The 23,316-nt window shown below is 44.8% G+C and overlaps 1 protein-coding gene across 1 annotated transcript in view; it reads right to left on the reverse strand.

Moving 5' to 3' along the window:
• The window catches only part of LOC106594065 (anoctamin-3), a 112,791-nt gene that overhangs the window by 43,970 nt on the left and 45,505 nt on the right, over positions 1 to 23,316 (reverse strand). Inside the window, exons 4-10 of the mRNA XM_045688651.1 lie at positions 17,193 to 17,389; positions 16,231 to 16,386; positions 14,039 to 14,139; positions 13,752 to 13,796; positions 11,782 to 11,916; positions 7,911 to 8,017; positions 2,686 to 2,741 (exon numbers count right to left, since the gene is read on the reverse strand). Of these exons, the coding sequence (XP_045544607.1) occupies positions 2,686 to 2,741; positions 7,911 to 8,017; positions 11,782 to 11,916; positions 13,752 to 13,796; positions 14,039 to 14,139; positions 16,231 to 16,386; positions 17,193 to 17,389 (797 nt within the window). The remainder of the gene's footprint in view (positions 1 to 2,685; positions 2,742 to 7,910; positions 8,018 to 11,781; positions 11,917 to 13,751; positions 13,797 to 14,038; positions 14,140 to 16,230; positions 16,387 to 17,192; positions 17,390 to 23,316) is intronic.

Below are 23,316 nucleotides of genomic sequence, written 5' to 3' on the forward strand. Positions count from 1 at the left end.
TGAACACGAAATTGATTCCAATATCATTGAAATCAAAATAGCCTCACTGTGGGTTGTTGTTGCTCTTTTAGGGTCAGTCTGTTATATCTGGAGTATTTCTCCTGTCTTATCCGGTGTACTGTGTGAATTTAAGTATGCTCTTTCTAATTCTCACTCTCTTTCTCTCTCTCGGAGGACCTGAGCCCTAGGACCATGCCTCAGAACTACCTGGTCTGATGACTCCTTGCTGTCCCCAGTCCACCTGGCCGTGCTGCTACTCCAATTTCAACAGTTTCAACTGTTCTGCCTGCGGCTATGGAACCCTGACCTGTTCACCGGACGTGCTACATTTCCCAGACCTGCTGTTTTCAACTGTCTAGAGACAACAGGAGCGGTAGAGAAACTCTGAATGATTGGCTATGAAAAGCCAACTGACATTTACTCCTGAGGTGCTGACATGTTGCACCCTCGACAACCACTGTGATTATAAATAATTATTATTATTTGACCCTGCTGGTCATCTATGAACATTTGAACATCTTGGCCATGTTCTGTTATAATCTCCACCCGGCACAGCCAGAAGAGGACTGGCCACCCCTCATAGCCTGGTTCCTCTCTAGGTTTCTTCCTAGGTTCTGGCCTTTCTATGGAGTTTTTCCTAGCCACCGTGCTTCTACATCTGCATTGCTTGCTGTTTGGGGTTTTAGGCTGGGTTTCTGTACAGCACTTTGTGACATCAGCTGATGTAAGAAGGGCTTTATAAATACATTTGATTGATTGATTGATTGATTGATTGATGTTGGTGTGCATACTTAAAAAACATATTTTTTTTGACCAATTCAGATAGTTGTTTAAAGCATTTTTTTTTTTTTAAAGCAGACAATAATGTTGCATAAAACATTTGAAAGGTCTATCATTTCAATCATATTTTTCTTTAAATTATTTAATTAACCTTCATGTTATTTCAAGTTATCCCTTTGGAGTGCAATAACACATTGTTAAAAAATAATAATCTAACATAGGCACTAGATGCCTTTTTTTAGGTTAATGACATAGGCTAATAAATAATACATTTTTATTTAGTTTATGTGGTTGGAATTTAGGTATATCATGTGAAATAAGGCTCTTGTGAAATAATTTTCAAAAGCATGTAGGTCTAGATTATTTCTGGATTGTTCATATAGAAATATTAAAATATTATTTCAAGAGAATGACAAGAGCATTCCAGGTGAAGCTGGTTAAGAGAATGCCAAGAGTATGCAAAGCTGTCATCAAGGCAAAGGGTGGCTACTTTGAAGAATCTCAAATATAAAATATATGTTGATTTGTTTAACACTTTTTTGGTTACTACATGATTCCATATGTGTTATTTCATAGTATTGATGTCTTCACTACTATTCCACAATGTAGAAAATAGCAAAAATAAAGAAAAACCCTTGAATGAGTAGGTGTTCTAAAACTTTTGACTGGTACTGTACATATTACCTAAATTAGCTCGATTAACCTGTACCCCCGCACATTGACTCTGTACCGGTACCCCCTGTATATAGCCTCCACATTGACTCTGTACCGGTACCCCCTGTATATAGCCTCCACATTGACTCTGTACCGGTACCCCCTGTATATAGCCTCCACATTAACTCTGTACCGCTACCCCCTGTATATAGCCTCCACATTGACTCTGTACCGGTACCCCCTGTATATAGCCTCCACATTGACTCTGTACCGTAACACCCTGTATATAGTCTCCACATTGACTCTGTACCGTAACACCCTGTATATAGCCTCCACATTGACTCTGTACCGGTACCCCCTGTATATAGCCTCCACATTGACTCTGTACCGTAACACCCTGTATATAGCCTCCACATTGACTCTGTACCGGTACCCCCTGTATATAGCCTCCACATTGACTCTGTACCGGTACCCCCTGTATATAGCCTCCACATTGACTCTGTACCGGTACCCCCTGTATATAGCCTCCACATTGACTCTGTACCGGTACCCCCTGTATATAGCCTCCACATTGACTCTGTACCGTAACACCCTGTATATAGTCTCCACATTGACTCTGTACCGTAACACCCCGTATATAGCCTCCACATTGACTCTGAAACCGTAACACCCTGTATATAGCCTCCACATTGACTCTGTACCGTAACACCCTGTATATAGCCTCCACATTGACTCTGTACCGGTACCCCCTGTATATAGCCTCCACAATGACTCTGTACCGTAACACCCTGTATATAGCCTCCACATTGACTCTGTACCGTAACACCCTGTATATAGCCTCCACATTGACTCTGTACCGTAACACCCCGTATATAGCCTCCACATTGACTCTGTACCGGTACCCCCTGTATATAGCCTCCACATTGACTCTGTACCGTAACACCCCGTATATAGCCTCCACATTGACTCTGTACCGTAACACCCTGTATATAGCCTCCACATTGACTCTGTACCGTAACACCCCGTATATAGCCTCCACATTGACTCTGTACCGTAACACCCCGTATATAGCCTTGTTATTGTGATTTTATTGTTGCTCTTTTATTTTTTACTTTAGTTCATTTAGTAAATATTTTTTCTTCATTCTTATTTTTCTTAAAACTGCGTTGTTGGTTAAGGGCTCGTTAGTAAGTATTCGGCACATGTGACAAAAAAAATGCGATTTTAATATCATTATAACGATGTTCGTACCTCGTGTGGAGGAAATGCAGCCTCATATGTTCCATTGCCCAATAACCTGTTGATACCTACAATAGAAGAAAAACACTTAACATCGTCCTACCAAACAGAACCATAGTAGACTGGAAATATGTTATAATTCAAAACTCAATACAAGTTTCCCTTCCCAAGACACAAAATACATTGCTAAACCCCATCATAATTAGACAGAATCCTCAGGTGGTGACCTCTGTCTAAAGCTACTACAGTAGTAATGAGTATTACATTATATAAACAGAGAAGGTCAATGACAAGCTATTTATGTTCGATGGCATAACATAAATCAAGGCAAATCTAGGTCTACATATACAGCTTCCAGGTTTATTATTATAAAAAAAAATTTAACTAGGCAAGTCAGTTAAGAACATAATTCTTATTTACAATGACAGCCTACCAGGGAACAGTGGGGTTAACTGCCTTGTTCAGGGGGCAGAACGACAGATCATTACCTTGTCAGCTCGGGGATTCGATCTAGCAACCTTTCGGTTTATACAGTGCATTTGGAAAGTATTCAGACCCCTCAACTTTTTACCCCCCCCCCCCCCCAAAAAAAACATATTCTCCCTCATTAATCTACACACAATACCCCATAATGACAAAGCAAAAAACAGGTTTTTAAGAATTGTTTAATCCATGTTAGAATAAGGCTGTAACATAACAAATTGTGGAAAAAGTCAAGGGGTCTGAATACTTTCTGCACTGTATATACACGCTGAACAAAAAAAATATATAAAACACAACATGTCACAATTTCAAAGATTTGACAGAGTTACAGTTCATTAAAAGGAAATCAGTCAATTGAAATAAATAAATTAGTTATTTATTATTAATTATTAATAAATCTATGGATTTCACATGACGCCTTTTGTTTCAGATTGGTTCGTGTCTCTGCAGAGTGGCGATACTGTGAAGCAGTGTAACGGCTGTCTTCGTCGTCAGATGAAACAGAGAAGTCATCGTCAGAAAAGGTGGACCAATACGCAGCGGAGGATGTGTTCATCATTAGGATTTTAATAGAACAACGTGAACACTATACAAAAAACAAGAAAACTGACAGCCAAACAGTCCTGTCAGGTGCAAAACACTGAACAGAAACAATTACCCACAAAACCCAAAGGAAAAACATGCTCCTTATGTGTGACTCCCAATCAACAACAACGAACTTCAGCTGTGCCTGATTGGGAGCCACACACGGCCCAAAACAAAGAAATACAAAAAACATAGAAAAAGAACATAGAACGCCCACCCAATGTAACACCCTGGCCTAACCAAAATAAAGAACAAAAAACCCCTCTCTGTGGCCAGGGCATTACAAGCATCCGGTGAAGATACTGCGAGACACTGGGGCAGCCTCATCCTTCATTTTGGAGGGTGTGTTTTGCCTTTGTCTGACATTTCAGCAACTGGTTACAGTGTGTTTAGTACAAGTCGTGGAGATGGGTTGCATCGAAGCTCCTTTGTATAAATGTGGACCTCGATTCTGATCTTATTTCTGGGGCCATTGTCGTTGGAGTGAGGCCTAGCCTACCGGTGAAAGGGGTCTCATTCATTTTGGGAAAACGATTTGGCTGGAGGGAAGGTCGTGCCAAACCCTGTCGTTTGTAAGAAACCCAGAGTAGAGGAAACTGATGGGTTATCAGAAAAGTACCCTCGAGTGTTCCCTGCATGAGCAGTTACATGTGTTATGTCCTAAGAAAGTTTCCCGGGAGCAAGTTTTAGTGTTGAGGAGGAAGTCAGCGATCCAACCATGGTGAGCAAGTTTGTAGGACCGCTGAAGGAAAAGAGGGTTCTACAGTTGACACTATGATGTCTAGGAAACAGCTGAACAGAGTAGAAATGTTCCCCTCTCCCCTCTTTTTGCTGAGATATGTCAAGAGGAGGAGTTTGATAAAGTTTGTGTACGTTACTTTGACAGAGATGGTGTTCTGAGGAAATGGCATTCTCGCGCAAAACGATTGGTCCAGTGTATCTCAAATTGTTGTTCCAATAGATACTGAGGTTGGCTCCCGGTAGTAGTATGGCAGGCCATTTTGGGGTCAACAAGACGTATGGACTGTATCTTGTGTAACTTCTTCTGCCTTGGTCTGAAACAGGATGTTGTGTCTTACTGTTCATCCTGTCGTGTTTGCCACCAGACGGTAAACTGAACCAAGCTGTACCGGTCACACCTTCGCTGCCTATTCCTGCTTTTGACAAACCTATCAGCAGGGTTCTGGTGGACTGTGTTGGTCCTTTGCCCAAAGTAAAGAGTGGTAACCAGTTTCTCTTGACCATTACGTGCTCTACCACTCGTTTCCCTGAGGCCATTCCACTGAGGAAAATCAGAGCATCCAGTGTTGTTAAGGCCCTGTAATTATTTTCAACGTTTGGACTTCCGAAGGTAGTGCAATTGGACCAAGGTTCCGAATATTATGTCAAAGGTCTCCCAGCAAGTGCTACAGCAATTGGGTGTTACCCATTGCCCCTCTTGTTCCCTACCATTTTAAGGAGATCTTGAGAGATTATCAGATTATCAAGTTTATGTTGAGAGTTTACTCCTTTGAGTTTGAGAAAGATTGGGCTGAACAGGTGCCACTTGTACTGTTTGCAGTGTGGGAGTTTATTCAGGAATTTCTCGGTTTTAAGTCTTAATTAGCACGTGTTTGGACATCATGTCAGATTCGTTTGATCTTGCTGAGAGAGAGGTTGTTGCAGGGCAACACCTTAAACAAAAAAAACTGAACTGCTCTTTTCGATACAGATTACACCGCACCAGGGAGAGACCGGAGAAGGCGCAAATGGAAAATGAAATCGAAAAAAGCCCCAAAACCGCACTTTCGATGTGAGTTGACCAAGTCCTGGTTTTGTTACCCGTTGCAAGCTTACTTTTCAGGCCCTTACCCCATAGTGAATAGTACTAAATAAATCTGGATTACATCATCGCCACACCGGACCACAGGGACAAAAACAAAACGTGGCTGCCTCATGTCAACATGTTGAAATCATATTTGATCCTCTACGATCAGAGAAGTCGATGGAAACCGGTAGTGATGTTCTGCCTGTGGCCACTGCTGTTACTGTTAAATATAGTCTTCCTCAAGAGCATGAGGAAGAGCATGAGGAAAGATCAATACAACCGTCCTTTAAAAGAACTGAACTGGACTTTATGCAAACTGGAAACCCCATATATCCTGAGGCCGCATTTATTGTAGCTTGGGATTTTAACAAAGCAAATTAAAAGAGGAAAACGCAACCAACACATTGACTGTAGTACTCGCGCTGATAAAAACATTTGACCACTGCTACTCAACTTTCTGCTACCAAGGACTGTGGGCTCTCACAAGGCTACCGGCACAGATGGCATCCCTAGCCGCGTCCTCAGAGCGTGCGCAGTCCAGCTGATTGGAGTGTTTACGGACATGTTCAATCTCTCCTTATCCCAGTCTGCCGTCCCCCCCCCCACCTCCCCCGTAGCACTCACTTCTGTCATCAGGAAGTGCTTTGACAGGCTAGTTAAGGATCATATCACTTCTACCTTACCTGACACCCCAAACCCAATTCAATTTTCTTACCGCCCCAATAGATCCACAGAAGATCAAAATCGCCATCACACTGCACACTGCTCTATTCCCATCTGGACAAGAGGAATACCTATGTAATAATGCTGTTCATTGACTATAGCTCAGCCTTCAACAACATAGTACCCTCCAAGCTCAGGGCCCTGGGTCTGAACCCCGCCCTGTGCAACTGGGTCCTGGACTTCCTGACAGCCACCCCCCACTAGTAGGCCTGATTACCAACAATGACGAGACAACCTACAGGGAGGAGGAGAGGGCCCTGGGAGAGTGGCGCCAGGAAAATAACCTCTCACTCAACGTCAACAAAGGAGCTGATCATGGACTTCAGGAAACAGCAGAGGGACCACGCCCCTATCCTCATCGATGGGACCACAGTGGAGAAGGTGGAAAGCTTCAAGTTCCTCGGCGTACACATCATTGACAATCTGAAATGGTCCACCCACACAGACAGTGTGGTGAAGGCGCAACAGCACCTCTTCAACCTCAGCAGACTAAAGAAATTTGGCTTGGCCTCTAAAACCCTCACAAACATTTACAGATGGCCTCCATCCATTCTTAAATAGAAGTTTGGAACCTGAATACTCTTTCTAGAGCTGGTCGCTCGGCCAAACTGAGCAAAGAAAAGGCCTTAGTCAGGGAGGTGACCAAGCACCCGATTGTCACTCTGACAGAGCTACAGAGTTCATCTGTAGAGATGGAAGAACCTTCCAGAAGGACAACCATCTCTGCAGCACTCCACCAATCAGGGCTTTATGGTAGAGTGGCCAGACGGAAGCCAATCTTCAGTAAAAAGGCACATGACAGCCCGCTTGGAATAAAAAGGCACCTAGGACTCTGACCATGAGAAACAAGATTCTCTGGTCTGATGAAACCAAGATTGAACTCTTTGGCCTGAATGCCAAGCATCACATCTGGAGGAAACCTGGCACCATCCCTACGGTGAAGCATGGTGGTTGCAGCTTCATGCTGTGGGGATGTTTTACAGTGGCAGGGACTGGGAGACTAGTCAGGATCGAGGGAAAGATGACCGGAGCAAAGTACAGAGAGATCCTTGATGAAAACCTGCTCCAGAGAGCTCAGGACCTCAGACTTGGGCAAAGGTTCACCTTTCAACAGGACAACGACCCTAAGCACACAGCCAAGACAACGCAGGAGTGGCTTTGGGAAAGGTCAATTCATGTCCTTGAGTTGCCCAGCCAGAGCCCGGACTTGAACAAGATTGAACATCTCTGGAAAGACCTGAAAATAGCTGTGCAGCGATGCTCCCCATCCAACCTGACAGAGCTTGAGAGGATCTGCAGAGTAGAATGGGAGAAACTCCCCAAATACAGGTGTGCCAAGCTTGTAGCATCATACCCAAGAAGACTCAATGCTGTAATCGCTGGAAAAGGTGGTTCAACAAAGTACAGAGTAAAGGGTCTGAATACTTATGTAAAAGTGATATTTAAGTTTATTGTTTTTAATAGATCATTTTTTTCCCTTTGTCATTATGGGGTATTGTGTGTAGATTGAAAAGGGGGGGGGGGGACGGACGGACGATTTAATCCATTTTAGAATAAGGCTGTAACGTAACAAAATGTGGAAAAAGTCAAGGGGCCTGAATACTTTCCCGAAGGAACTGTAGATAGTGTAGCTCCGTACCCATCTTAGACTTCCCGTCCTCATACTTGGTGCGTTGGAGAACATGGTGGACTATTCTGCTTCTGGTGGAGTTGGAGAAGAACGTCTGTTTGTTGTTGATGGTAAAACTGAGAAAATAAAGGAAAAAAAACAACAAAATGTCAGCATTATTATGTTATAGTATATAATCCATATAACTGAAGAGAGAACCAACAGTCACTCTTACTCCTGCTCCCTCCCTCCGACGTTCGACGTCAGCGGTCTATTAACCATCGGTCCTGGCAACCCACATTGCGCACACCTGGCAACCCACATTGCGCACACCTGGCAACCCACATTGCGCACACCTGCTCCCCATTATTACACACACCTGGTCCTAATTTTCTCGTTGATTACTCCCCCTTTATTTAGCCCTCAGTTGTCATCAGTCATTAGGTGGTATTGTTTCCTCTCACGTTCAGTACGCTTCTCATGTTTGTTCATTTGTATCGTTTCATTGTTAAAAAGTCAGCTTCTGCACCTGATTCCTGACTCCCGGCGAATACGTCACACCAACAAAAAGTCAGCATTATTATGAAACAGTATATCACCCATCAAACTGAGGAGAGAAGTAGAAACCAACTAGCTCTTTGATAAGGCATTCAGCAGTCAATCATATGCGTAATTTTTTTTTAACTTTACATCTAATATGTCCACTAAATTAGGAATTTCCAGGACCAAATGTCAGTAATTAGATGAAATGCTGCACAGAGAGCAAAAAAAAGCAATAATTCTTTATTTTGTTTTATCCAAGAAGAAAAGCTGTAAAAGAGATACGGAGATTAAACCAAACTGGCAGAGAAACAATGCATGTAAATGAGTTGAACTACTGACTTCCAACAAAGAGAGTTTGCATAAAGAAAGGGGGAGTTGTCATAGAGACAGGAAAGAAAGGGGGAGTTGTCATAGAGACGGGAAAGAAAGGGGGAGTTGTCATAGAGACGGGAAAGAAAGGGGGAGTTGTCATAGAGACAGGAAAGAAAGGGGGAGTTGTCATAGAGTCAGGAAAGAAAGGGGGAGTTGTCATAGAGACAGGAAAGAAAGGGGGAGTTGTCATAGAGACAGGAAAGAAAGGGGGAGTTGTCAGAGACAGAAAAGAAAGGGGGAGTTGTCAGAGACAGAAAAGAAAGGGGGTTGTCAGAGACAGAAAAGAAAGGGGGAGTTGTCAGAGACAGAAAAGAAAGGGGGAGTTGTCAGAGACAGAAAAGAAAGAGGGAGTTGTCAGAGACAGAAAAGAAAGGGGGAGTTGTCAGAGACAGAAAAGAAAGGGGGAGTTGTCATAGAGACGGGAAAGAAAGGGGGAGTTGTCAGAGACAGAAAAGAAAGGGGGAGTTGTCAGAGACAGAAAAGAAAGGGGGAGTTGTCATACAGACAGGAAAGAAAGGGGGAGTTGTCATAGAGACAGGAAAGAAAGAGGGAGTTGTCATAGAGACAGGAAAGAAAGGGGGAGTTGTCATAGAGTCAGGAAAGAAAGGGGGAGTTGTCAGAGACAGGAAAGAAAGGGGGAGTTGTCATAGAGACAGGAAAGAAAGGGGGAGTTGTCATAGAGACAGGAAAGAAAGGGGGAGTTGTCATAGAGACAGGAAAGAAAGGGGGAGTTGTCATAGAGACAGCGGCTGCCGTTATGAACTGTATTATAGCATCTTCATTTGCAGTCATTCTATCATTTCGTCATCCTCTGTTGCCTCCAATTCACACAAACACATAACATTTCATACAAGCCAGTCTATTTTACAAGTGATGGAGGATTGAGATGCCAGCAGGAGAGACTATCATAACAGACAGAACACTGTCGTCACTGTCTAAAGATAACTTCTTATCTTCCCCCTTTGTTTACACCTCCAGTGTAGCCTGTAACAAACACATATATGAGACAGTCTGTCTCACAAGCTGTTCATGTCAGATTGACTGTTAGTGTTGGAGTGACTGTCAGAGTGTTGGAGTGACTGGGGTAAGGGTTAGGGTTAGGGGGTTGAGGTAAGGGTTAGGGTTAGGGGGTTGAGGTAAGGGTTAGGGTTAGGGGGTTGAGGTAAGGGTTAGGTTAGGGGGTTGAGGTAAGGGTTAGGGGGTTGAGGTAAGGGTTAGGGGGTTGAGGTAAGGGTTAGGTTAGGGGTTGAGGTAAGGGTTAGGTTAGGGGGTTGAGGTAAGGGTTAGGTTAGGGGTTGAGGTTAGGGTTAGGTTAGGGGGTTGAGGTAAGGGTTAGGTTAGGGGTTTGAGGTAAGGGTTAGGGGTTGAGGTAAGGGTTAGGTTAGGGGTTGAGGTAAGGGTTAGGTTAGGGGTTGAGGTTAGGGTTAGGTTAGGGGGTTGAGGTAAGGGTTAGGTTAGGGGTTTGAGGTAAGGGTTAGGGGGTTGAGGTAAGGGTTAGGTTAGGGGGTTGAGGTAAGGGTTAGGGTTAGGGGGTTGAGGTAAGGGTTAGGTTAGGGGGTTGAGGTAAGGGTTAGGGGTTGAGGTAAGGGTTAGGTTAGGGGGTTGAGGTAAGGGTTAGGTTAGGGGGTTGAGGTAAGGGTTAGGGGGTTGAGGTAAGGGTTAGGTTAGGGGGTTGAGTTAAGGGTTAGGTTAGGGGTTGAGGTTAGGGTTAGGTTAGGGGGTTGAGGTTAGGGTTAGGTTAGGGGTTGAGGTAAGGGTTAGGTTAGGGGTTGAGGTAAGGGTTAGGTTAGGGGTTGAGGTAAGGGTTAGGGGGTTGAGGTAAGGGTTAGGTTAGGGGGTTGAGGTAAGGGTTAGGGGGTTGAGGTTAGGGTTAGGTTAGGGGGTTGAGGTTAGGGTTAGGTTAGGGGGTTGAGGTAAGGGTTAGGTTAGGGGGTTGAGGTACGGGTTAGGGGGTTGAGGTAAGGGTTAGGTTAGGGGGTTGAGGTTAGGGTTAGGTTAGGGGGTTGAGGTTAGGGTTAGGTTAGGGGTTTGAGGTAAGGGTTAGGGTTAGGGGGTTGAGGTAAGGGTTAGGGGGTTGAGGTAAGGGTTAGGTTAGGGGGTTGAGGTAAGGGTTAGGTTAGGGGGTTGAGGTAAGGGTTAGGTTAGGGGGTTGAGTTAAGGGTTAGGTTAGGGGTTTGAGGTAAGGGATAGGGGGTTGAGGTACGGGTTAGGGGTTGAGGTAAGAGTTAGGGGGTTGAGGTAAGGGTTAGGTTAGGGGGTTGAGGTAAGGGTTAGGGGGTTGAGGTAAGGGTTAGGGGTTGAGGTAAGGGTTAGGTTAGGGGGTTAAGGTAAGGGTTAGGGGTTGAGGTCAGGGTTAGGGGTTGAGGTAAGGGTTAGGTTAGGGGGTTGAGTTAAGGGTTAGGTTAGGGGTTTGAGGTAAGGGTTAGGGGGTTGAGGTAAGGGTTAGGGGGTTGAGGTAAGGGTTAGGGGGTTGAGTTAAGGGTTAGGTTAGGGGGTTAAGGTAAGGGTTAGGTTAGGGGGTTGAGGTAAGGGGTTAGGTTAGGGGGTTGAGGTAAGGGTTAGGTTAGGGGGTTAGGGTCAGGGTTAGGTTAGGGGGTTGAGGTAAGGGTTAGGGTTAGGGGGTTGAGGTAAGGGTTAGGGGGTTGAGGTTAGGGTTAGGTTAGGGGGTTGAGGTAAGGGTTAGGGTTAGGGGGTTGAGGTAAGGGTTAGGCTAGGGGGTTGGGGTAAGGGTTGGGGTTAGGTGGTTAGGGTCAGGGTTAGGTTAGGGGGTTGAGGTAAGGGGGTTAAGTATAGAACCTACTGGTGCATGCGTGCCCTGCTGAATAAGGCTGTAGAGCAGTCTGTCTCCTCTAGGTCAGGTAAGGGTTAGGGGGTTAGGTTAGGGTTAGGTGGTTAGGGTCAGGGTTAGGTTAGGGGGTTAGGTTAGGGTTAGGGGGTTAGGGTTAGGTGGTTAGGGTCAGGTTAGGGGGTTAGGTATAGAACCTACTGGTGCATGCGTGCCCTGCTGAACGGGGCTGTATAGCAGTCTGTCTCCTCGAGGTCAGGTAGGGCCTCCTTGTCCAGCTTCATGGGGTTCCTGGGTAACCAGCTCTTTATCTGACGACACCTCAGATGGAACCGGCTTCAGGGAGAGAGGACACAGAGAAAAACAGATTAATTTACCAGGATTAGTTTAGCAACAGACCACACAGGGTTAATTTACCAGGATTAGCCTAGCAACAGACCACACAGGGTTTTAATTTACCAGGATTAGCCTAGCAACAGACCACACAGGGTTTTAATTTACCAGGATTAGCCTAGCAACAGACCACACAGGGTTTTAATTTACCAGGATTAGCCTAGCAACAGACCACACAGGGTTTTAATTTACCAGGATTAGCCTAGCAACAGACCACACAGGGTTAATTTACCAGGATTAGCCTAGCAACAGACCACACAGGGTTTTAATTTACCAGGATTAGCCTAGCAACAGACCACACAGGGTTTTAATTTCCCAGGATTAGCCTAGCAACAGACCACACAGGGTTTTAATTTACCAGGATTAGCCTAGCAACAGACCACACAGGGTTTTAATTTACCAGGATTAGCCTAGCAACAGACCACACAGGGTTTTAATTTACCAGGATTAGCCTAGCAACAGACCACACAGGGTTTTAATTTACCAGGATTATACCAGATATTGTTTTATTTGATCAATGCTAATAATTAAATCACATTTTGCATTTTTTACAGTCAAACACTCAATAGAAGACTGCATTTTTTTATGATGTCTTGTTTAATTTGCAGCAGACACTCTTTAGTGATTCAGGGTGACTTATTATTGGGCTTAAAAGAGCTTAATATCTCACATTCGTATACACAACATAACATGTTGAAATTAGCAGGATAAACTAATCCTGAACTAATTAATTAAAATCGTGTATTAATTAATCTGGGGTCGAGCTCAATGACAGTTTGACCCAGTCACCCTCCGTGATCAAATCACGGATTACCCTCTTCTAACTAACTCCCTGATGGCCCATGATCAATGGCTGCATATTTTTATTTATTATTTGTTTCACCCATTTTTTCTCCCCAATTTCGTTGTATCCAATTGGTAGTTACAGGCTTGTCCCATCGCTGCAACTCCCGTACGGACTCGTGAGAGGCGAAGGTCGAGAGCAGTACGTCCTCCGAAACACGACCCAGCCAAGCCGCACTGCTTCTTGACACAATGACCGCTTAACCCGGAAACCAGCAGCACCAATGTGTCGGAGGAAACACCGTACACCTGGTGACCGTGTCAGCGTGCACTGCACCCGGCCCGCCACAGGAGTCGCTAGAGCGCGATGAGACAAGGACATCCCTGCCGTCCAAACCCTCCCCCTAACCCGGACGACGCTGGGCCAATTGTGCGCCGCCCCATGGACCTCCCGGTCGCGGCCGGCTGCGACAGAGCCTGGACTCGAACCCAGAATCTCTGGTGGCACAGCTAGCACCGGCTGCATCTTAATACAACATCCAGTGTAGCAGTAGGGCTCTGGACTCCAGACCAAACTTCCCTGCCTTCTTGTCTGTGTCTTTCTACCTCTCTCTCTCTTTCTGTACATCCCCACTGTTCTTTCTCTCTATTCTACAAATAAAACAACAGCTACAGATCACAGCTGTGTTACAGCGACTCGACCACGGGCTCAGCACCATCACGGTGATGTCAACAGGTCCGCGACTCGACCACGGGCTCAGCACCATCACGGTGATGTCAACAGGTCCGCGACTCGACCACGGGCTCAGCACCATCACGGTGATATCAACAGGTCCACTTCAGCTGTGTTACTGCGACTCGACCACGGGCTCAGCACCATCACAGTGATGAATGCTCCTGAATTTCATTAGAAGTGCTGATGCAGTGCTCAGCCAGTCAAGCTCGGCATCACACTGTGCCTGAATCTAATAAGATATCATGAAAAATCCACTTGCCTGCCCATAACTTTGCTCTTCCAATCCGTAAAGTACATTTTTTTCCTGAAAAAAATAAATAAAAATAACAATAAATTAGAAGACATTGTCGGTTGGGTCGAAGAAACCAACGGATCAAGCCATACAAAGAGCTCCTAATAATGTATTGAACGAGCTGTAGTTATAGGTGTTTATGAGTAGTTGTTAAGCGCTTATGTCATGTATTATAATGTATAATAATAGCTCATAAGGCGTTATAAAATGTGTTTATAATGCATCATGTAGAGGGTATTCATAAGAAGTGCTACCTGAATGGCATTCTGATATTCATCTGCTCGGCGTATTTACAGAGCGTGTCCCAGGGTGCATGGATCTTCACAAACATTATGTCGGTGTTGGTCAGAGACGGCTTTCGAGGGGACGAAATTGGAAATTAGCTTGTGACAAAGACATGATGGCAATATTTGAGAATGTGATGACGAGTGCCTGCCACCCCACTGGGCAAAAACGGGTTGAATCAATGTTGTTTCCACGTCATTTCAACAACAACAAAAAGTACGCGATGACGTTGAATCAATGTGGAAAACTGATTGGATATGCAAAAAGTCATCAACCCTCCTCCACTCCATTTTTCACCTTAAATCAAATGACATGGCGACATGTTTTGTTGATTTTCACGTTGAATTCATGTTAGTGGGACAACTCAACCAAATGTAATATCAAAAGGAGACGTGCCCAGTGGGACACCAATTTACCAAATTGTAAAATAATAGTTCTCTGAAAAATTCTCTGTAGTTTCTGTAACAAAATTACAAAGACAAATACAAACTTTGTCATTAATATAGAGCTGTAGGGGCAATGTGGGAAGAGTATGTAGTATTTTAATGTAGTACACAGTAGTAAAGTATGTACTATATTAATGTAGTATACAGTAGTAAAGTATGTACTATATTAATGTAGTACACAGTAGTAGAGTATGTACTATATTAATGTAGTATACAGTAGAGTATATACAATATTAATGTAGTACACAGTAGTGGAGTATATACTATATTAATGTTAGTTGTAGTATACAGTAGTAGAGTATATACTATATTAATGTAGTTTTAGTATACAGTAGTAGAGTATGTACTATATTAATGTAGTATACAGTAGTAGAGTATGTACTATATTAATGTAGTTGTAGTATACAGTAGGAGAGTATATACTATATTAATGTAGTTGTAGTATACAGTAGGAGAGTATGTACTATATTAATGTAGTTGTAGTATACAGTAGGAGAGTATGCACCCTTCCTCTTTCTCCGGCATCAGCCCCTCAGCTCACACGCTCCTCTAGCCTATATTATACTGAACAAAAATATAAACGCAACATGTAAAGTGATGGTCCCATGTTTCATGAGCTGAAATAAAATATCCTATATGCACAGAAAGTGTATTTCTCTCGAATTTTGTGCAGAAATGTGTTTACATCCCTGAGCATTTCTCCTTTGCCAAGATAATACATCCACCTGACAGGTGTGGCATATCAACAAGCTGATTAAACAGCATGTTCATTACAGAGGTGCACCTTGTGCTGGGGACAATAAAGGCCACTCTAAAATGTGCAGTTTTGTCACACAACACAATGCCACAGATGTCTCAAGTTTTGAGGGAGAGTGCAATTGACATGCTGACTGCAGGAATGTCCACCAGAGCTGTTTCCAGATAATTGAATGTTCATTTGTCTACCATAAGCCGGTTCCAACGTCGTTTTAGAGAATTTGGCAGTACGTCCAACCTGCCTCACAACTGCAGACCATGTGTAACCACACCAACCCAGGACCTCCACATCCGGCTTCTTCACCTGAGGGATCGTCTGAGACCAGACACCCGGACAACTGATGAAACGGAGGAGTATTTATGTCTGTAATAAAGCCCTTTTGTGGGGGAAAACTCATTCTGATTGGCTGGGCCTGGCTCCCAATTGGGTGGGTCTATGGCTGCAACCCCTGCCCAGTCATATGAAATCCATAGACTTATCTATTTCAATTGACTGATTTTCTTCTATGAACTGTAACTCGCTAAAATCGTTGAAGTTGTTGCGTTTATATTTTTGTTCAGTATATATACACCAGGGCTACTAGATTCAGCTGCTGGCCGATTATTTTCAGGAGCGGAAGACCGGAACATAACTTTAATAATTTGTACATTGCAAATTGACCACAACTAAGCCCAAAAAGAGATTCTATTTGAAAATAACAATAATTTCATACATGTATTACATTGAGAAATTATCACATTCGTAGGAATACTTGGGAACAGATTTCCTAAATTAAACTCATTATCAGCTGAATTCCTAAGTGACTTTAGTCTTCTTTTTTAAATTTTTTACCCCAAAATCCAAACTATAATCCCCCCCCCCCAAAAAAAAAGTATTACTCGCGGGGCCGGTTTTAGCCCAGCGGGCCGCCGTTTGCCGCCACTCTGACCCCTGTTAGAGTGTAGTATATGTACCCTACCACTTTCTCCAGCATCAGCCCCTCAGCTCTCAGGTTCCTCTTGAAGGTGACTCTCTTTTCCACCAGAGGACTGGACTTCTTATAGACCAGGATGTAATCGATACGCTTCTTTCCATCTCTGAACATCAGACCAGACGGCTGCCCGAGGTTGGTCCCCTACGGAAATAAGTGTTTATCAGTAATAGGCCTTCATAACACATCCATAAGCAATTCATAAACGCTTACGTCAACAACTTGAGTTTTTTTTTTTTTTCCTTTCTCCCAACTTAACTCATAATTATTTTAATAAACTGAAATAAATGTATGTTTTAAATAGCAGAGTGACTTCATTGATGCTTGATAGTTAGCCTCAAGCAAATGTTTCAAAGCTGTGTAAACTGTGAAACGAGAAACGATTGGTGCAGTGTCATTCTGGTTATTGGGTGGGTGTGGAGAAAATAAAATGGCTACGTGGAGCTCGTCTGAGAGGTTGGCTTTGAGCCCTCACCTGCAATGTACTTATGTGCTGATTGACATAGATCTGCCCACTCTAGGGTTGTCTGGTCAGAACGTGACGTTGAGGCCCATAACTGTAAGCTTTGTCACCACCACACACACACACACACACACACACACACACACACACACACACACACACACACACACACACACACACACACACACACACACACACACACACACACACACACACACACGGAAATACCCCTTGCATTTGAAGATGTTTTATCTACTTGTGTGGTGTCAATTTAATGGTATAGGGAATAGGGAATAGGTTAGGAAACAGCATGTGAATAGTCCATCAGCATGTAAACGCGCTAACTTGAGGTTGTCGAAGGAAGGATCCCTGCTGTGCGTCCAAGCGTCCCGATTGGTTAGAATAGCCGGGTGATTGACATGCCTGACGGCCAATCAGATTGAGAGGGCCTGGCCTTTCTTTTACTGTGTGCTTGTGTTTGTGGTACCTGAAGCGAATCTGCTCGTGCCTCTAATTTGGCTCGGATGGCAGGTTTCTGAATGAGAAACGACTCGTCTGTCCTTCCTGCCTTGTACGCACTAGCTTCTGACTCCTCCCCATAGTGGTCCTTCGCAGCTTCTGACTCCTCCCCATAGTGGTCCTTCGCAGCTTCTGACTCCTCCCCATAGTGGTCCTTCGCAGCTTCTGACAGACAGAGAGATACAGGATGATCAGTAAAAGGTCAGGACGGACAGACAGACAGATCCAGGATGATCAGTAAAAGGTCAGGACGGACAGACAGACAGATCCAGGATGATCAGTAAAAGGTCAGGACGGACAGACAGATCCAGGATGATCAGTAAAAGGTCAGGACGGACAGACAGATCCAGGATGATCAGTAAAAGGTCAGGACAGTATTTGTATTCTTAATGTTTGAATGTAATGGTATGATGTCATGGTATGATGTCATGGTGCTAAGGTTGGTTTCCTCTATCGTAATCGCTCCTCTTTTACCCCAGCTGCCAAACTAACCCTGATTCTGATAACCATTCTACCCATGCTAGATTACAGAGACGTAATTTATAGATCGGCAGGTAAGGCTGCTCTCGAGCAGCTAGATGTTCTTTACCATTCGGCCATCAGATTTGCCACCAATGTTCCTTACAGGACACATTTAACATTTACATTTAAGTCATTTAGCAGACGCTCTTATCCAGAGCGACTTACAAAATGGTGCATTCACCTTATGATATCCAGTGGAACAACCACTTTACAATAGTGCATCTACATCTTTTAAGGGGGGGGTTAGAAGGATTACTTTATCCTATCCTAGGTATTCCTTAAAGAGGTGGGGTTTCAGGTGTCTCCGGAAGGTGGTGATTGACTCCGCTGTCCTGGCGTCGTGAGGGAGCTTGTTCCACCATTGGGGTGCCAGAGCAGCGAACAGTTTTGACTGGGCTGAGCGGGAACTGTGCTTCCTCAGAGGTAGGGGGTAGGGCTTCCTCAGCAGGCCAGTGGTGGATGAACGCAGTGCCCTTGTTTGGGTGTAGTGCCTGATCAGAGCCTGAAGATATGGAGGTGCCGTTCCCTTCACAGCTCCGTAGGCAATCACCATGGTCTTGTAGCGGATGCGAGCTTCAACTGGAAGCCAGTGGAGAGAGCGGAGGAGCGGGGTGACGTGAGAGAACTTGGGAAGGTTGAACACCAGACGGGCTGCGGCGTTCTGGATGAGTTGTAGGGGTTTAATGGCACAGGCAGGGAGCCCAGCCAAAAGCGAGTTGCAGTAATCCAGACGGGAGATGACAAGTGCCTGGATTAGGACCTGCGCCGCTTCCTGTGTGAGGCAGGGTCGTACTCTGCGAATGTTGTAGAGCATGAACCTACAGGATCGGGTCACCGCCTTGATGTTAGTGGAGAACGACAGGGTGTTGTCCAGGATCACGCCAAGGTTCTTAGCACTCTGGGAGGAGGACACAAGGGAGTTGTCAACCGTGATGGCGAGATCATGGAACGGGCAGTCCTTCCCCGGGAGGAAGAGCAGCTCCGTCTTGCCGAGGTTCAGCTTGAGCTGGTGATCCGTCATCCACACTGATATGTCTGACAGACATGCAGAGATGCGATTCGCCACCTGGTTATCAGAAGGGGGGAAAGGAGAAGATTAATTGTGTGTCGTCTGCATAGCAATGATAGGAGAGACCATGTGAGGATATGACAGAGCCAAGTGACTTGGTGTATAGCGAGAATAGGAGAGGGCCTAGAACAGAGCCCTGGGGGACACCAGTGGTGAGAGCGCATGGTGCGGAGACAGATTCTCGCCATGCCACCTGGTAGGAGCGACCTGTCAGGTAGGACGCAATCCAAGCGTGGGCCGCGCCGGAGATGCCCAACTCGGAGAGGGTGGAGAGGAGGATCTGATGGTTCACAGTATCAAAGGCAGCAGATAGGTCTAGAAGGATGAGAGCAGAGGAGAGAGAGTTAGCTTTAGCAGTGCGGAGAGCCTCCGTGACACAGAGAAGAGCAGTCTCAGTTGAATGCCCAGTCTTGAAACCTGACTGATTAGGATCAAGAAGGTCATTCTGAGAGAGATAGCAGGAGAGCTGGCCAAGGACGGCACGTTCAAGAGTTTTGGAGAGAAAAGAAAGAAGGGATACTGGTCTGTAGTTGTTGACATCGGAGGGATCGAGTGTAAGTTTTTTCAGAAGGGGTGCAACTCTCGCTCTCTTGAAGACGGAAGGGACGTAGCCAGCGGTCAAGGATGAGTTGATGAGCGAGGTGAGGAAGGGGAGAAGGTCTCCGGAAATGGTCTGGAGAAGAGAGGAGGGGATAGGGTCAAGTGGGCAGGTTGTTGGGCGGCCGGCCGTCACAAGACGCGAGATTTCATCTGGAGAGAGAGGGGAGAAAGAGGTCAAAGCACAGGGTAGGGCAGTGTGAGCAGGACCAGCGGTGTCGTTTGACTTAGCAAACGAGGATCGGATATCGTCAACCTTCTTTTCAAAATGGTTGACGAAGTCATCCGCAGAGAGGGAGGGGGGGAGGGGGAGGAGGATTCAGGAGGGAGGAGAAGGTAGCAAAGAGCTTCCTAGGGTTAGAGGCAGATGCTTGGAATTTAGAGTGGTAGAAAGTGGCTTTAGCAGCAGAGACAGGAGAGGAGAATGTAGAGAGGAGTGAGTGAAAGGATGCCAGGTCCGCAGGGGAGGCGAGTTTTCCTCCATTTCCGCTCGGCTGCCCGGAGCCTTGTTCTGTGAGCTCGTAGTGAGTCGTCGAGCCACGGAGCAGGAGGGGAGGACCGAGCCGGCCTGGAGGATAGGGGACAGAGAAAATCAAAGGATGCAGAAAGGGAGGAGAGGAGGGTTGAGGAGGCAGAATCAGGAGATAGGTTGGAGAAGGTTTGAGCAGAGGGAAGAGATGATAGGATGGAAGAGGAGAGAGTAGCGGGAGAGAGAGAGCGAAGGTTGGGACGGCGCAATACCATCCGAGTAGGGGCAGAGTGACAAGTGTTGGATGAGAGCAAGAGGGAAAAGGATACAAGGTAGTGGTCGGAGATTTGGAGGGGAGTTGCAATGAGATTAGTGGAAGAACAGCATCTAGTAAAGATGAGGTCAAGCGTATTGCCTGCCTTGTGAGTAGGGGGGGAAGGTGAGAGGGTGAGGTCAAAAGAGGAGAGGAGTGGAAAGAAGGAGGCAGAGAGGAATGAGTCAAAGGTAGACGTGGGGAGGTTAAAGTCACCCAGAACTGTGAGAGGTGAGCCATCCTCAGGAAAGGAACTTATCAAGGCGTCAAGCTCATTGATGAACTCTCCAAGGGAACCTGGAGGGCGATAAATGATAAGGATGTTAAGCTTGAAAGGGCTGGTAACTGTGACAGCATGGAATTCAAATGAGGAGATAGACAGATGGGTCAGGGGAGAAAGAGAGAATGTCCACTTGGGAGAGATGAGGATTCCAGTGCCACCACCCCGCTGGCTCGATGCTCTAGGGGTATGCGAGAAAACGTGGGCAGACGAGGAGAGAGCAGTAGGAGTAGCAGTGTTATCTGTGGTAATCCATGTTTCCGTCAGCGCCAGGAAGTCTAGGGACTGGAGGGTAGCATAGGCTGAGATGAACTCAGCCTTGTTGGCTGCAGACCGGCAGTTCCAGAGGCTGCCGGAGACCTGGAACTCCACGTGGGTCGTGCGCGCTGGGACCACCAGGTTAGAGTGGCAGCGGCCACGCGGTGTGAAGCGTTTGTATGGCCTGTGCAGAGAGGAGAGAACAGGGATAGACAGACACATAGTTGACAAGCTACAGAAGTGTTGTTTCTTGTATTATTGTCTCCTGTGTCTTTAGAGAACTGTTTCACTTTGATATCCTTTTTCTTCTGTCCTGATTTTCTCTTTCTTTTCTTCTGTTAACTAGATATTCTTTGTTGTTCTTCGTTAGCTAGCTAGCTTCATTCACACATCACTGCACTCTATACTCCTCTGTAAACTGGTCATCTCTGTATACCCGTCGCAAGACCCACTGGTTGATGCTTATTTATAAAACCCTCTTAGGCCTCACTCCCCCCTATCTGAGATATCTACTGCAGCCCTCATCCTCCACATACAACACCCGTTCTGCCAGTCACATTCTGTTAAAGGTCCCCAAAGCACACACATCCCTGGGTCGCTCCTCTTTTCAGTTCACTGCAGCTAGCGACTGGAACGAGCTGCAACAAACACTCAAACTGGACAGTTTTATCTCAAAGACTCAATCATGGACACTCTTACTGACAGTTGTGGCTGCTTTGCGTGATGTACTGTTGTCTGTGGCCCAATGTTTGTACCATGTTGCTACCATGTTGTGTTGCTACCATGATCGTATGCTATCCATTTGTTTTTTGTATGATGTTCTTTGTATGCCATTTTTATATTTGAGAATTAACCAATGACATTAGGCCACACTTGGCCATGATTACAGACACCTGTGTGTCTTCTGACACTATATAAACGAGTCATCTCACAGTGTTCGGCTCTCCCTTATTTTCAAACTAACATGTTATTGTCATGTTGTGTTGCTACCATGTTATTGTCATGTTGTGTTTCTACCATGTTGTTGCCGTCATGTTGTGTTTCTACCATGCTCTGTTGTCATGCTACCATGCTGTGTTGTCATGGTGTGTTGCTACCATGCTGTGTTGTCATGTTGTGTTGCTACCATGTTATTGTCATGCTGTGTTGCTACCATGTTATTGTCATGTTGTGCTGCTACCATGTTGTTGTTGTGTTGCTACCATGTTATTGCCATGTTGTGTTGCTACCATGTTATTGTCATGTTGGGTTGCTACCATGTTATTGTCATGTTGTGTTTCTACCATGCTGTGTTGTCATGTGTTGCTGCCTTGCAATGTTGTTGTCTTAGGTCTCTCTTTAGGTAGTGTTGTGGTCTCTCTCTTTAGGTAGTGTTGTGGTCTCTCTCTTTATGTAGTGTTGTCTCTCTTGTCGTGATGTGTGTTTTGTCCTATATATATATATATATTTATCCCCCGTCCCTGCAGGAGGCCTTTTGTCTTTTGGTAGGCTATCACTGTAAATAAGAATTTGTTCCTAACTGACTTGTCTGTGTAATGCAAATTAACGTGAGCAGCTTGGCAGTTTCCCAAAGTTTGGTGGTTTTAAACTTAACATAACTAATGTTAACTAGCTGTGTTTTGTGTAAGAAAGTATGATATATTGTGGTGCATGAACAGGCCATACACTTTAGCTAATGTTACAGTCTTACGTTGGCTAACTTTACCTAGCTACAGTTGAAGTCTGAAGTTTACATACACTTAGGTTGGAGTCATTAAAACTTGTTTTTTCAACCACACCACAAATTTCTTGTTAACAAATTATAGTTTTGGCAAGTCGGTCAGGACATCTACTTTGTACATGACACAAGTAATTTTTCCAACAATTGTTTACAGACAGATTATTTCACTTATAATTCACTGTATCACAATTCCAGTGGGTCAGAAGTTTACATTCACTAAGTTGATTGTGCCTTTAAAACCTCTTGGGGCTAGGTGGGACGCTAGCGTGCCACCCGTGGTGCACTCCATCAACAGCAGGTGCATTTCAAGAGCGGCAAATTTGAATCCAAATAAATGTCAAAATTCAAATTTTTCAAAAATACAACTATTTTACACCATTTGAAAGATAAACATCTCCTTAATCTAACCACGTTTTACGATTTCAAAAAGGTTTTACGGCGAAAGCATAAATTTAGAGTATGTTAGGACAGTACATTTACAAGAGTTGTGTGTAATGTTTTGTCAAGTCAAAGACAGGGTCACCAAAACCATAAAACCAGCTAAAATGATGCACTAACCTTTTACAATCTCCATCAGATGACACTCCTAGGACATTATGTTAGACAATGCATGCATTTTTAGTTCTATCAAGTTCATATTTATATCCAAAAACAGCGTTTTACTATGGCATTGATGTTGAGGAAATCGTTTCCCTCCAATAACCGGCAGTCAAGTCAGCGTCAGAAATTAAATAATTAAAATTAGAAAACATTGGTAAAATATTATATTGTCATTTAAAGAATTATAGATTTACATCTCTTGAACGCAATCAACTTGCCAGATTTAAAAATAACCTTACTGGGAAATCACACTTTGCAATAATC

Source organism: Salmo salar, chromosome ssa10 (genome assembly GCF_905237065.1).
Source record: "Salmo salar chromosome ssa10, Ssal_v3.1, whole genome shotgun sequence".
NCBI classification, from domain to species: domain Eukaryota; kingdom Metazoa; phylum Chordata; class Actinopteri; order Salmoniformes; family Salmonidae; genus Salmo; species Salmo salar.